The following is a 16,388-nucleotide window of genomic DNA, read 5'->3' as shown; positions in this document are numbered from 1 at the left end:
ACACACAATTCTCTGTTTTATCGGGTTCCAAAGGTAGCACAACATTTATTTTAAACCTATTACTCTTGTATGAGGTTTAGACAGTACTGTCAAAAGCTGAATGTTTAATTTCGGTATAGACCTACCTTTTTTCACATATGTAGTGTCAACTGATCCACTACTTTTGTGCAATAGTTCTTCTGTGCTTTTGGGGAGCAAACTATAGGATTTAGACCCAACAACAATGAAAGGATGATGATACACGTCGACTTAGTATGTTGCGTGATGGGTTCATCCAATGGGATTTCTGACACTTTTTCAAATTCCATCCATTGCTTTACTGTGTACATGGGGGTTAATTGTAAAAATGTGCAAAAAGTGAAGGGGTCTGAATACTTTCTGAATGCACTGTATCTGCTGCCTCAGACCTGCTGCTAATAATAATACTCTGGCTTTGCATTGCAATCTTAGTGTTCTTCAAGCAACTAAACAGTATTAACTAAAAACATTGACTTTCCTCTCCAGTGCCTTGAATTCAGGGAGATTACTTCTCTGGTTCTTCAGATTTTTCTTCTATTATACCATTCAGCCAGATTTCAGTAATCCTCTTAATTCTTTATTTCAGGACTTCTTTCCATAAAAGCAGTTATTTTACACAGAATTAAAATAGACTGCACCATCCATCAGCGTAACAAATAATTAATGCTTACAGAATCTGTGGTGAAAACTCCACCAATTGGTACATTTGCGAAAGGACAACCATCAGGAGGCTAGCTCTAAATTGAATTATAGTGCTAAGACTATATTAATTATGTAGATGCAAACCTATCTGGTGGAGATAGCACCCATTAAAACCACCCCTTCCTTAGTAAGGGAAATTCCAAAACACTGTAGTTTGTTTTAATGCAAATTTCTTAAATTCAAACAAAAATTACACAACACATTTGAGATCCTTAGTTTGTAATGTAAAAAGTTACAAATGGAAATGCATTCTGACGAGAAACCAATTTAATAAATAATTTAAAAAAAATTAGAGCAGTTGTTTTGAAGTATACATATCCTAAAAGTCACTAAGGAGACTGCTAACATCTCCTATTTTCCTCTCATTTAGAGTTATTTACATGATACCCAATCTGGGTATATTGATACAAACTCAATTATAGAGGTCGTTCCAGCAAATCCACATCATAGTTTTCCTGTGTGAAATTCTAGTGGCCTGACATTACGTTGTCATAATTCTTTGCCCATTTGCAGTGTCACTATTGTAAGGAAATTTCAATCAACATCATCTTCATCTACTTCTGAACTGTCCTTTTCATTCTCTTCATATATGTCCTTAATCACAAGAATCCGCACAAGCATATTTTCTAAGACGTTGCGGTCCAAAGGGATACTGGAGAACCAAATCGGACTATCAGGGGCACTGGAGTGGTCTGGCTGTAGATAAAAGAGGTCGCTTCTCTGTTGTAGATCTGGAGGACTAGAGAACAAAATAATTGCGTAAAACAAAGTCAAGTGTAGAATAAATTCAGAATAAAATGTAGTTACCTCATTTCTTTCATATAATGCACCACCTGTGGTAGATGCAATTGGTGAAGATAAAGTGAAAAGAACAACATACTGAGGTTAGTGGATATAGATTCAATAGCAACTTTCAAACGGGAATTGGATATATGATGGGCTATGGAGATAAATCAACAGAAGTAGGAATAACAGAATCGTTTTCAAAGAATCAGTGTTGTTGCGATGAGTCAAACTGCTCCTTCAGATCAGTAACATTTTTAGATTCTAAAATATAAAATAAAAATAGTAGTTTGTTGACATAATAATACTTTTCCTTTAGAGTTAAGAATCCTACAATGCAGAAACAGGGCATTCGGCCCAACTCATCTATGTCGACCAAGATACTCCATCTAGGCCCATCCCACTTGCCCGCGTTTGGCCCTTATCCCTCGAAACCTTTCCTATCCATGTATCTGTCCAAGTGTCTTTTAAATGATGTTATAGTACCTGTCTCAGCCACCTCCTCTGGCAGCTCGATCCATAAACCCACCACCCTCTGAGTGAAAACGTTGCCCCTCAGGTTCCTATTAAATCTTGCCCTCTCATCTTAAACCTATGTTCTCTGGTTCTTGATTCCTCTATCCTGGGTATAGGAGTCTTCATTCACCCTATATCTATTCCAAATGTAGTATTCAAATCTTAGTTAGGAGCTTGAGTGAATATGATTACTGGTTCTTCAGCACAATACCACTCGGACCAGCAGCCTAACGAGTTTAAAACAGCCTGTTATTTTAGTATTAACATATTGGTTATTATTTCATTACTCATTCTGTTAATTGTGGTATACACTAAGACCGCTGGGGTCAAGGAAAGAGCGTTTCCTTGACCGATAAGAGCGATAAGAAGAAGACTAAGACCGCTAGAGAAATAAATACAAGCAAATTGTGGTGTTGTGATAAAGCATTCTCACGGAAGTGTATTCATGTCTACATAGTACCTTAAAATCATATGGATTTTGAAGAAGCAAGCCTATTTCTTTCTCCCTCCATCTCTTATCGTCCCAGGCAATGCTTTTGCCTGGATTATCTAAAACCTACAAGTATATTTTAATTAATCTGTGAAGTGATTGTTAGGTACTAACATTTAATGCTATTTAAGTGTCAACATTTTAACATTTAATGCTATTTATAACTATGTTAGTACAATGTTGTTTTCTCTAGTGTTGCTATAAATTGAGACATTCATGACAGGATTAATATAAATCAAATTAATATAAATGGAAATTATTGTAGTACAGACGACCCCCCACATTATAGTGGAGTTGTTTTACAAGGCAACAGTCAGTATTGTCATCTTTCAAAATGCAAAGTTGTGTCATCTGTGCATGTGTCAAGAAATGAGAATTGTGAAAAAAAAATTGAGGTCACTCATTTACTTTTCCTCACATAAATTTAGTAGAAGACAATTTTTTCACGTGTCCCTGATTTTTTGGTAGTGATTGGTGAATTCTGCAAGGTTGAAGTCCCATTACCTGGACTGCTGTAACATGGAGGTCCCCTGGACTTTAAGCTGCAGCCTGTATTCATTTAGTTATTTATTACAGGTGTCCCCGCATTGCGGCCATTTGGGTTACAGAAAGTAGACCTTCCGGAATTCAAAATTCATTACTTAAAAATTGGTGATACAGAATAAAGGTCGCTCTTAAGGCATTTACTTAGGAAAAAATAAATAAGGACAAAATGCAAAACAAACAACAAATTACATCAGTTTTTAAATTTAGTCAGACAATACTGTGGGGCAATAAGATTTGGACATGGCATCACAGCGCTCTTCACTGTGAGGCATTTTCTTTGAAGTGCTGCATTGTGGGGAGCTCCAGAAGCTGGGGCCAAGTCCTTAAAGATTTAGATTTATGTCCAATTCCACAAAGTCATTGCGCTTTAACCCATTACCCCAAAAGTTCTTCTGCACCACCTTTCCCCTTGATTCTCAAATTCCATCGCTTTCCTTGATAATGCCACTTCCTAAAGCTTGAATCCTGAAGCCTTGCGTATCAGAGAAAATGTCGTGCAGATGAAGAGCGCTGCAGTGCTACAGTCTGTTCACATTTCCACGGACTGGACAGGGTGTGATAAAGGAGGGGCTTGGGAGCGACTACAAACTCACTCAACATGGTGACGCCATATCCACATCTTATTGAAAGTAAAAAAGGGCAAAATGTATAATTTATTTTGCATGAAGCTTGCCTACCCCCAAGTGTAATGTTGGCCTCAGCTGTTAAATAATGGCGATGGGTCACTTTATCATCACCATATAATGACTTAACTTGGGAGAAAAACAACTCTTTGCACCACATCTTTGCCTATAACATGTGATTCAAAGGGAAAGGGGAAATACAATACGGACATTTTTCTTGGAATGCAACCACTCCGTTACGCAGGGGTCTCTTGTACTTTTTCTGGGGAAATATTGATGGGCAACAATACTGGCCCAGCCAGAGTTAAATATCCTGAGATTGAATTAAGAAACAATGCACTTCATTGCAAAGGTAATCAGATGCAATCAATAAAAGTTGGTATAAATCTGCTAGCTTTAACCTTACCACTTTGAGAGGTAGCACTCAAATATTTTTACAGGACATCTTGATGGATTAGCCGCATTTTCTCTTTGTTCAAATATATGTTCATCCTCCTCGCGTTTTCGCTTTCCTGGTGTAATTTTGTCTGAAAATACAATTTAATCACTTTCAATTTGCTGTATGGATGAAACATGTCTTTAAGAAGCAAACCATTTAAACAATTGTATATCTGGTGGTAGAAACAAGGAACTGCAGATGTTGCTTTGCCAAGGAAAGACACACAATGCTGCATTAATTCAGCGGGTCAAGCAACATCCCTGGAGAACGGATGGGTGATATTTCAGGTCGGGATCCTTCTGGGTCCCTATCGCAAAACGTCACCAATCCACATATATCTGGTGGTGCTTACTTTCTGAACATGCATCACATTATTCCATTATAAAAATAGAATTCCCGTAGCTAAGTGTCCCAGTTCAAGGAAACAATATTTATATATGCATCCAGATGGTCATCTGTTGTTTGTAAAATGGATTCCTAAGATACAGCAGCATTCAAAGCTCTAAAAGTAAACACAAGAGACAGGCATGGAGTCGAAAAGAGAGGTGGGAAGGGGCACAGGTGGATACAGGTGAGGGGGGGGGGGGGATGGCTAAGTGTCCCAGTTTAGATGGGTGGTCATTGACTGATAGTCCAAGGCAGATGGGTGGTCATTGACTGATAGCTCCAGCTATTCACCCACAGCTAGAATTGACACCCACTTGTATATAAGAAGTATGAGTTACTTGTGTTGTTCAGATCAGCGAGCAAACTATGGTTTTTTTAAAATTAAAAATAAACTTGGAAAACATCTACATCACACATGCAGGTCTCTAAAATAGCTAGCATGAGGCAAAGGAAAAAATGCTCAGCAATGCACTGGTGGGAGTATAAGGGGTAAATAAAATATGATCTGCATTATGCCAATTAATTCCTTACCTTGATTGTCATTTGTACACAAAGCAGGTACCTCGTATTGAATGCATGTTGTATTGTCAGAGTTTTTATTCCATCTTTTGACAACATTTCTAAATGAAAGTCTCAAATGCTGCTCAATGGTCCTTAACCCAAAGTGTTTAGTATTAAAATAGAGCAAAGTATTAAGAAGTATACATGGTGACTGTTGCCCTAGCTGCATGCCGTTCCATAGATAATCCTCTTCAACTCGTGAAAATATTGATCCTAAAACAAAACGACAAAGGAAATATTTAGTTACAAATCCCAGAATATGGAATAAGTTTATACAATGTATTTTGGTAGCAGGTGGAAGCAAGCACGAAGATGATTGAGGCCAAACAATGGCAATCTGACCCAAAAGCATTGGAATGTTTAACATAAAGTTTCAGCAGTAGTTGAAAGAGGGCAAGAGTAAGAACAAGCTGAGTTTTGGAAACTGACAGAATGTGAGATGCAAAGATCTCTGTTACAAAAGAGGTTTAGGTTGTGAAAAGTCGGGTTCAGTCTGCAATGAGGAAAGAGGGATATTGAATCAACAGCAGATTAAGTTTACCCCAAAGTTAAACAATCTTCCCAATGCTTAAACAAAAGAAACTGAGGCAGAAAGGTAATGGAGAGGTAGTGCAGTGCATTTGTGAATAGTGAGCTACATCCTTGAGTAACGTCAGACCCCTTAGATATAAGGAGGAAGAGTTCTGAGGCAATGCTATCGAGGGCAGAAAGTGGAGCCTTTCCTCATGATATCCTGCAATAGGATTGCTAAGAACAGAACCAAGTTTCATTGAGATAGACACATATGGAAGAAAATATTGAGAAGGGGATGGTCGGGTATTCAAATATAAAAACATATATTTGGATAGACTTTGTTTTTAATTACCTTTGATTATGGTTTGGATTAGGGCAAAGTTGGCATTTACTGTCCATTCTAAACTGCCCATTGAATTAATTAGCTCGCTGCCGTTTTAAAGGGCATTTAAGAGCCTATCAAATTCATAGTTTTGGAGTCATGCATTGGCCATACTAAATAAGAACGACTGATTTCCTTACCTGAGCATTAATGAATCAGTTTATTATTGAAACAATCTGATGGCTTCGTGGTTTCCACTGATACTATATTTTTATTCTAGATAAGAATTACCTACATTTAAATTCTTGGATTCAGACATTTGCCTCAGATCAACAGCTCAGCCTTCTGGATACAAGATCAGTAACTTAACTGCAATGCTACCTTATACCTGAAAGCTAGTATACATTGCATTCAGAAAGTATTCAGACCCCTTCACTTTTGTTATGTAATTTACTCCATATTTTAAAATGGAGTAATTAAAAAAAAAAATCATCAATCTACACACAATACCCCAGAATGAAGAAGTGAAAACAGGTGTTTAGAAATTTTTACAAAGTAATTAACAAGAAATAACTGAAATATCACATTTATATAAGTATTCAGACCCTTTGCTATGACACTCAATATTAAGCTTAGGTTCATCCTGTTTCCATTGATTATCCTTGAGATGTTTCTACAGCTTGATTGGAGTCCACCATTGGACATAAATTGATTGGACATGATTTGGAAAGGCACACACCTGTCTATATAAGGTCCCACAGTTGACAGTGCATTTCAGAGCACAAACCAAGCCATGAAGTCGAAGGAATTGTCCTTAGACCTCCAAGACAGGATTGTGTCGAGACACAGATCTGGGGAAGGGTATAAAACAATTTCTGCGGCATTACAGGTCCCGAAGAACACAGTGGCCTCCGTCATTCTTAAATGGAAGAACTTTGGAACCACCAGGACTCTTCATAGAGCTGGCTGCCCGGCCAAACTGAGCAATCGGGGGAGAAGGGCCTTGGTCAGGGAAGTGACCAAGAACCCGATGATCACTCTGACAGAGCTCCAGAATTCCTCTGTGGAGATGGGAGAACCTTCCAGAACGACAAATATATCTGCAGCACTCCACCAACCAGGCCTTTATGGTAGAGTGGCCAGACGGAAGCCACTCCTCAGTAAAAGGCAAATGACATCCTGCTTGGAGTTTGCCAAAAGACATGAGAAACAAGATTCTCTGGTCTGATGAAACCAAGATTGAACTATTTGGCCTGAATGCCAAGCGTCACGTCTGGAGGAAATCAGGCACCGCTCATCACCTGGCCAATACCATACCTATGGTGAAGCATGGTGGTGGCAGCATCATGCTGTGGGGATGTTTTTCAGCGGCAGAAACTGGGAGACTAGTCAGGAATGGAGCAAAGTACAGAGAGATCTTTGATGAAAACATGCTCCAGGGCGTTCTGGGCCTCAGACTGGAGGGGAGGTTCACCTTCCTACAGGACAACGACCCTAAGCACACAGCCATTACAGCACAGGAGTGACTTCATGACAAGTCTGTGTATGTCGTTGAGTGGCCCAGCCAGAGCACGGACTTGAACCCGATCGAACATCCTTGGAGGGACTTGAAAATAGCTGTGCATTGACGCTCCGCATCCAACCTGACAGAGCTTGAGAGGATCAGCAGAGAAGAATGGGAGAAATTTGAAAACCGCTCATTCGCAGGTTGTTTTCCGCTCAGTAAGCTGTCAGCCGGCTTTAAAAAAAATCTTAAAAACCGCGCGTGCGCAGATTGTTCTCCTCTCCGGTAAGCTGTCAGTTGACTTTAATAAAGACTTTTCAAAAGCCTTATCTCTTAATAAAGTATTTAAAAACATATAGCTCAAAGAAATTTACTTACCACATTATTTATATATGAACTCCATTCTTCTATCTTTTTCAAGATACTCTTAAGATAATGACAATCCATGTTCGAAAAACCCGCCAAGAAACTTGCGCTGCGTATGCGCAGTACGCTGCGCAGCACATGCATGCAGTCCACGGTGCAAATACAGCTGCCTTTATAGACCATTGTCATTGAAGGCTTGAAGCAGCGTCGACGGCACGCGAGTTGCACGTACATTTACGTGTTACATGTACTGCGAACGAAAGGCACGGGAGAATTATGCCTACCTAAGAGATTGATTCTTAGGTCGGCATAATTCTCCCGCGCCTTTACTATTTATATTTAATAATTACCATTTTATAATTTTAATCAGGGTAGACACTGCCTACCATGCCTACCGTGACGGCACATGGCTGCATCCTACACACTATGGACAATTTACAGAACCCAATTAACCTTAAACCTGCACGTCTTTGGAAAGTGAAAGAAAACTGGAGCACCTGGAGAAAAGGTTTTCTCATAGGGAGAAAGTGCAAAATCCAAACAAACAACGACCGTACTCAGGATCGAACCTGGGAATTTGGTGCTGTAAGGCTACCGTTGCGCCACTGTGTTGCCCTAGTTCTTTCTAGTTCTAGGAGTTCTTTCATTGAATCTCTCAGCACATCTTTGAAATGAAGATGTTTCATTAGTTTTGATTGTAATCTCTAATGCCGCATATATATTGAACTACGTATAAGTAAAATTAGGATTGTGAATTAATCGATGTGCAAGTGTAACCCAGTATGTTAATTTAAATAATACTATATCTTAGCCACTTACAAAATATATAAATGTTTTTAAACCTGTACAACAAAGTTAAAGTACATGAAAAGCTGGAGTAATCAGATTTATTTAGATAAACAGTGACTAGAGAAATGTATACGAACATTTATTACCGTTTGGCAGTATACTTGGTCGCCAACTTCTCAAGATTGTGTTGAACTCTTCATTAAAGACTTGGTAACAGGGGTCACTAAATATGTTTTCATTCCTATTATTTTCATAAAGATACTGGAGAAGGAAAAACAAAATTATTAAATCCTGTGAACCGCTTACCTGAATGCCAAAAATGGATCAATATTATTTAATTCCATCCATAAAAAATAATATTTGATTAGTGGAGAACTTAGTTCTATAATGCATCAGAGCCCAAGTCCCATAGCAACACACAGTCAAAGTAACCACATTAAAATATATATAGTTTTGTTATTTTAAAAGTGTGCACCAATAATTAACAACTATTCATATTTAACATGAAACCAGATTCTGAAATATATCATATTTAAAACATAATTTATGTGGGGTAATCGGGCATAAGCTAACCGGAAGTCTGTCCATTTCCTCTATTTTTCCAGTTTGATGATCAACTCTGAACTTGAGCAAAGAGTGATGGCTCTTGTAAATGATAATGACTTTCTGAGAACCGATTCTAAGAAATTGCATGTCTGGGTTCTTAAACATACCAATTCACAATTATCTCAGTAAACAGGCGGTTATTAGAAAGTACAATGATGACCTCGTCAGTGATAAAGATGTTTAAGTGCTTACATTAAGGGTTTATCCCTCAACATTCTTTTAACTAGAACTATTCTCGTACATAATCAGTTTATAATGATGAACATTTTAATCTGGAAAGCAAGTGATCTTTGAAGTGCAAACTAGGAGCATGCTTTACATTTCCACTAGAATAGAAAATATTTGTTCTCTAAATTATAATAAAAAAAGAATTCAAACTTTCCTAATCTCTGCTGTTGTATTCTTGAGAACCACTTCCACAAATTCTAGCTAAAATGAAAATTACGCATATATCTGAAGCATATATAGTAGTGCTCTGAAAGCATTTCACTGGTATTGGCACTTTTAATCAAATCGGCATAGAATTAGTGATAAAACTCTGGGTAGAAATGTTTAATAAGGCATGATGAGAGATTAGAACTAAATTGATCCTTAATAGTCGGCTTGCTAAACCAATACAAAAGCATGACCAGTCAGAACAGATTTCTAACGGTCCTGAAGCTCTTTAATTTTAGGAATCTTTATTTCCCTTTATATAAATCAGTAAACATAGAAACATATTGAACACTAGACCAAGTGCAGACCCATTGGGTCTGCTCCCTAAACGCAAGATTCCACCACTCACCCGTTCCCCCAACACAATATTGCACCACTCACGCTTAGCCCCCAACTGCACAGGCACGGCTCATTTCTCCTCATCCCACAGCATTCCCTCCTCCTCCTCTTCAACCTCCCTTTTCAATCCCTAGAGAGGGAGAGGGAGGAGACAGAGGAGGGTAGAGAGGGAGGGAGGCAGGGGGGGTAGAGAGGGAGGCTGGGGGGTAGAGAGGGAGGCTGGGGGGTAGAGAGGGAGGGGGGTAGAGAAGGTGGGAGTGAGGGTAGATAGTGAGGGGGCATCTCCCTCCTCCACCCGAGGAGGACTGGCCAAATTTTGTGCCTTCCACACAGTAATGAATGCTGTGGTGGATGTTTGTGTTAAATTTTTATTGTGTTTTTGTGTGTTCTTTATCTTTGTACCGCTGCTGGCAAATTCATTTCACTTGCACTTTATGTGCAAGTGACGAATAAAACTGATTGATTGATTGGCTCCAGCCCAGGCCCAGTTGCTGGGCTCGGCCCACGGCAGCAGCCTCCCCACCAGGCACCGGGCGGCCGGCAGCCGCCGCTACTCCTCGTTCACCGCGAGCGGTGGCTTGCCCTTCCACCCCGGAGTGTCCCATTCTGCCTTGCGAGTGCATTGTGATGCCCGGACTACGGGAGTCAAGATCGTCCCATCAATGGAGGGCTCGAGGCCGCCGACCGCGGGCGAGCTAAGGGAAGAGATTGAACTTTTTTTCATCACAGTGAGGAATGTGGAGGAGTCTCTGTGGTGGATGTTTATGTTAAAATGCATTTTGTGTGTCTGTTGCTTTTTGTTTGTATGACTGACTTGGCAAATGAAATTCCTTGTATGTTGCAAAGCATATTTGGATAATAAAGTATTATTGTGATTGTGATTAGTTCAGGACTCCCCCAACATGGGGAACATTTTTCCTGCATCTAGCCTGTCCAATCCCTTAAGAATTGTATATCTTTCTATAAGATCCCCTCTCACCCTAAATTCCAGTGAATACAAGCCCAGTCATTCATTATATGTTAGTCCCGCCATCCCACGAATTAACCTGGTGAACCTACGCTGCAATCCCTCAATAGCACGAATGTCCCTCCTCAAATTAGGAGACCACAACTGTAGATGTGCCTTTAACATAGTGACCTCACCACTACTAACCACTCCCTATATCACGAGTTACAAATGTAATGTCAATAAGCCTTTTCAAAAAGGTTAGAACCGATGAGAAAGTTACTGTTGACTACTCCCGCCTACATGTCTACGGGGGAGGGGTTCTCGTTCCCGTGGGAAAGGCAACCCTGCACTGCAAGATCCTGCAGGCCTCTCGGCCCCTCACTTTCTACCTGCTAGACTCTGACAACGTTACCTTGCTGGGTGCCCAGGCGTGTCAAGACCTCGGCCTGGTCTCCTTCCACCGTGATATCCGCCAGGTGCGGACCCTCATGGACCCCCTGCGTGAATACCCCGACCGTTTCGACGACAAGCTGGGCAAGCTGCCCAGCTGCTACAAGATTGTCGTCGAACCCGATGTCGAACCTGTGCTCCTTCGCCATGAAGGACAAGGTGGAATCAACGCTGCGTGACATGGTCACCTGGGGCATCCTCAAAGAGGTGAGCGATCCCACCCGGTGGGTCTCCACCATGGTCGTTAGCCGCGAAAAAGGACCAAAGTGAAATTCGCATTTGTATCAACCCCAAGGACCTGAACCTGGCGATCAAACGCCCGCACTACCCTATGCGAACTGTAGAGGACGTCGCTGCACAGGTCGGTCCGGCCACTGTCTTTTCGGTCCTCGACGCCAAGAGCTCGTTCTGGCAGATACCGCTGGACGAGCGATCCTCCTACCTGACCACCTTCAGCACGCCTTTTGGACGGTTCCGCTTCCTCCGCATGCCATTCGGGATCAACTCCGCCAGCGAGGTGTTCCAGCGGACCATGGAGCAGCTGTTTGCCGGTCTGCCGTGTGCCATAATCGTGGACGACATCCTGGTCTACGGGAAGGACGTAGCCGAGCATGACCTCCACCTCCGCCAGGTCCTGGACCGGGCTCGTGATATAAACCTCAAGCTCAACCCCAAGAAGTGCCGTTTCCGCGTCCCGGAGGTCACGTACGTGGGTCACGTTTTCACTGCCTCGGGTCTGAAGCCCGACCCGCAGAAAACGGCTGCCGTCTCCAGTATGACATCGCCCACCGACGTGCCCAGCCTGCAGCGTTTCCTGGGCATGGTTAATTACCTGGGGAAGTTCATCCCCGACCTCAGCGAAATGAGCGCGCCTTTGAGGGAACTGACCAAGAAGGACGCCGCCTGGGTTTGGTTCCCGCACCATCAGTCGGCTTTCGAAGCCCTGAAGTCCCAGTTGGTCCGCGCACCCACTCTCAAATTTTTCGACCTGAAGCGCCCCATCGTCCTCACTTGCGATGCCTCGAAGTTCGGCCTCGGTGCCGCCTGCCTGCAGCTCTACGACAAGCTGCAGCTACCCGTCTCCTACGCTTCCCGCACCATGACCTCTGCTGAGCAGCGTTATGCTCAGATCGAGAAGGAGCTCCTTGCCGTGGTGTTTGCCTGCTCGAAGTTCAAGGATTACATCCTAGGCAACAACTTCGTTATCGAGACTGACCACCAGCCGCTGGTCACCATCCTGAACAAGCCGATACACGCCGCCTCATCCCGCCTGCAGCGTATGATGCTGCAGCTCCAACGCTTCACCTTTCAAATTGTGTACCGCAAAGGCAAGGACATGTTTGTGGCCGATACGCTGTCCCGTGCACCCCTGCTATCCACTGCCCAACACCCATACGAGTCGTCCGACCTGATGGTGCTTAACCTTAACATTGTGCCTTCTCAGCAGATGCAATCCCTGGTCAAGCACACTGCCCTGGATCCTGCCCTGCAGCAGCTTGCCGACGTCATCCGGCAGGGCTGGCCAGACCGTCATTCATCTTTACCTGCCGGTGCTGAACCGTACTTCCTGGTCCGCGACGAGCTTGTCCTGCACGCCGGCGTGGTGGTGAAGGGACACAAGGTGGTCGTGCCCGCTGCGCTGCACGCTCACTATTTCGAATCCGCCCACCGCGGTCATCCTGGGGCCGAAGCCACTCTGTCACACGCCCAGAGTCAATTCTACTGGCCCGGCATGGCCGAAGACATCCAGGACAGGGTCTCCGCCTGCGCTACCTGCAATAGCCTCGCTCCCCATCCGCAACGCCAGCCACTTCTGCAACAGCCTGCCCCTGAACTTCCATGGATGGCCCTCGCCACCGACATTTTCGAGTGGCGTGGCAAGCACTTTCTGGTCCTCGTTGATTCTTATTCCAGCTGGTTCGAAGTTGATCAGCTGCACTCCCTCTCCTCTTCGGCCGTCATTGGCAAGCTGCGCCGCCACTGCGCAACCTTCGGCTCCCCGGCGACCCTCCAATCTGACAACGGCAGTCAGTTCACCAGTGCCGAGTTCCGGGGTTTCGCTGCCAGCTGGAACTTCCGTCATTACACCAGCAGTCCAGAGTACCCGCAGAGTAACGGCCTGGCGGAGCGCGCTGTCCGCAGTGCCAAGGACTTGCTGGAACATTGTAGACTGTCCGAATCCGATTTTTACTTAGCCCTTCTCAATATCCGTAACATCTCCCGCGACACTGCCCTGGGTTCGCCTGCCAAACGGCTGATGTCTCGCACTACGAGACCTCCGCTCCCTGTGACCCAGCGGTCCCTCGTGCCCTCTCCCCTCCAGCCTGCTGCTGTCCAGGAGCGCATTGCTCACAAGCACGAAGTGCAGAAGCGCTCCCACGACCAGTCCTGCCGCCCCCTTCCGCGTCTGTTCCCCGGCCAAGTCGTCCGGATGCAGTCCCCCTCAGGTCCCTCAAAGCTTGCCACCGTTGTCAGTGATGCAGGATCGCCACGCTCCTACCTGGTCAACCACGACGGCACCATTTACCGGCGGACCCGCCAACATCTTCGGCCTGTCAACGAGCCTCCTCCGCCGCCTGCCGTCCCTTTCTCCCCTCCCCTGAACGAAACACTGCCTGCCGCCCCGCGCATGCCGCGGTCCCTGCCTTCCCAGCTCTTTCAGCCTCACTCGCCGCCTGCTTCCCCTGGCTCGCCTGCCCGTCCACCCGAATCCACCCCTATGTCCCCGCCTCTGCCTCCGCCGGCTCTTTCTCCTCCGGGTTCCCCGGCTCCTTCCACCGCTCCGGCTACTGCTCTTCCTGCAGAGGGAGGAGATGGCGAGCTGCGGACCCGGTCCGGCCGACTGGTTAAGCCGCCTTTCCGTTATGGTGAATTTGCTTAGCTGTATGCTCCTCTGCTTGTTTAACTGTTTGCCTACCTGCTCGTAGCGCATGAGCCGTGGTCGCTATGTCACTACTGTATTGCTTGTTTCCAAGGGAAAGGATGTAGATGTGCCTTTAACATAGTGACCTCACCACTACTAACCACTCCCTATATCACAAGTATAAATGTAACCTCCCCACCCCTTGATCTCTCTCTAGCTCGTGTGACGGACCACGTACAGCTAGTGCAGTATTGTTTGTGAATTACTAATAAAAGTAGTAAAGACAACAGTGCGTTATTGAAGCTCTTTACAACAACTGCACACAATACTCCACGTGTGGTCTCACCAAGGCCATGTACAACTGCAGTTGGACCTCCTTGCTCCTAAACTCAAATTCTCTCGCAATGAAGGCCAACATGCCATTAGCTTTCTTCACTGCCTGCTGTACCTGCATGTTTACTTTCAGTGACTGGTGTACAAAGACACCCAGTTCTCATTGCACCTCCCCCTTTCCTAATCTGACACCATCCAGATAATAGACCCAAAATGCTGGAGTAACTCAGCGGGATAGTGGAACATTACCCATTCCTTCTTTTCAGAGATGTTGCCTGTCCCGCTGAGTTATTAATTTAAACCAGCACCTTCCTAACCATTCAGATATTATTCTGCCATCCTGTTCCTGCCCCAAAGTGGATAACCTCACATTTATCCACATTATATTGCCTCTGCCTACTCACCCAACCTACCAAGTCACCCTGCAGCTCACTCTGCCACCCAGCTTTGTGTCATCCTCAAACTTGGAGATGCCCCAACAGCTTGTATTATTGGACAGACAGCAGGAAGCTTAGGAGTTAGACAATAGACAATAGGTGCAGGAGTAGGCCATTTGGCCCTTCGAGCCAGCACCGCCATTCAATGTGATCATGGCTGATCATCCACAATCAGTACCCCGTTCCTGCCTTCTCCCCATATCCCCAGACTGTTATTTTTAAGAGCCCTATCTAGCTCTCTCTTGAAAGGATCCAGAGAACCTGCCTCCACCGCCCTCTGAGGCAGAGAATTCCACAGACTCACCACTCTCTGTGAAAAAAAGTGTTTCCTCGTCTCCGTTCTAAAAAGCGTTTCCTCGTCTCCGTTCTAAAAAAGTGTTTCCTAGTGTCCTTTCTAAGTTCTGTACATATTGTACACACTGTATACACCGCACATGTGACAATAAACTAAACTAAATATCCAAGTTTATTAACTCCAGAATATTGAGAATTTTCACAACAAAACATTCTGGCTCCACTGAGAATGAAATGTAACTATTCAATAGGCATCAATAATACTGGTGCCCATGAACTGTAAGGTGACATGCCTCAATGACCATCGACTGGTGGCAATAACATTTGAGGTGATGACACATATTAACTGCTGACTTCGTAAGGACTTGGACCCACTATAAATCACCTACCGCCACAACAAAACAACAGGCAATAAAGGGGGATTTTCTGGTTGGCTGCCAGTGGCGAGCAAGTTCCGCAGGGATCAGTGATGGGGCCGCTACTCTTCACGTTGTATATAAATGATTTGGATGAGGGGGATTGAAGGCTTTGTGGTCTAGTTTGCAGATGATACAAAAATAGGTGGAAGGGCAGGTATTGTTGAGAAAACAGAGATTCTGCAAAAGGACTTGGACAGGTTGGGAGAGTGGGCAGAGAAGTGGCAGATGGAATATAGTGTAGCAAAGTGTGCAGTTATGCATTTTGATAGCTGGAATAAAGGTGTAGACTATTTTCTAAATGGGGAGAGAATCCAGAAATTGGAGGTGCAAAGGGACTTGGGAGTGCTGGTGCAGGATTCCCAAAAAGTTAATCTGCAAGTCGAATCAGTAGTAAAGAAAGCAAATGCAATGCTAGCATTTATTTTGAGAGGGCTAGAATACAAATACAGGGATGTAATTCTGAGGCTCTATAAGTTGCTGCTGGCAGGCCATTTGGAGTATTGTGAGCAATATTGGGCACCATATCTGAGGAAGGATGTGCTGGCTGGAGAGGGTCCAGAGGATGTTTACAAGAATGATCCCAGGAATGAGTGGGTTAACATATGATAAGCGTTTGACGGCACTGGGCTTGTACTCGCTGGAGTTTAGAAGAATGAGGTGGGACCACATTGAAATGTACAGAATGGTGAAAGGCTTGGATAGAG

At 44.0% G+C, this 16,388-nt stretch overlaps 1 protein-coding gene across 3 annotated transcripts in view; it reads right to left on the bottom strand.

Moving 5' to 3' along the window:
* Nucleotides 1–573: 573 nt before the first annotated feature.
* Nucleotides 574–16,388, bottom strand: part of zmym2 (zinc finger MYM-type containing 2) — a 138,235-nt gene continuing 122,420 nt past the window's right edge. For all 3 annotated transcript variants that reach the window (XM_033022726.1, XM_033022727.1, XM_033022728.1), the window contains exons 22-25: nt 8,706–8,820; nt 5,036–5,278; nt 4,085–4,205; nt 574–1,459 (exon numbers count right to left, since the gene is read on the bottom strand). In XM_033022726.1, coding sequence (XP_032878617.1) covers nt 1,255–1,459; nt 4,085–4,205; nt 5,036–5,278; nt 8,706–8,820 — 684 coding nt within the window. In that variant the 3' untranslated portion in view covers nt 574–1,254. The remainder of the gene's footprint in view (nt 1,460–4,084; nt 4,206–5,035; nt 5,279–8,705; nt 8,821–16,388) is intronic.

This window comes from Amblyraja radiata, chromosome 6 (genome assembly GCF_010909765.2).
Source record: "Amblyraja radiata isolate CabotCenter1 chromosome 6, sAmbRad1.1.pri, whole genome shotgun sequence".
Classification (NCBI taxonomy): domain Eukaryota; kingdom Metazoa; phylum Chordata; class Chondrichthyes; order Rajiformes; family Rajidae; genus Amblyraja; species Amblyraja radiata.
The sequence above is the reverse complement of the archived record's forward strand: the minus strand, read 5'-3'. Positions and strand labels throughout refer to the sequence as shown.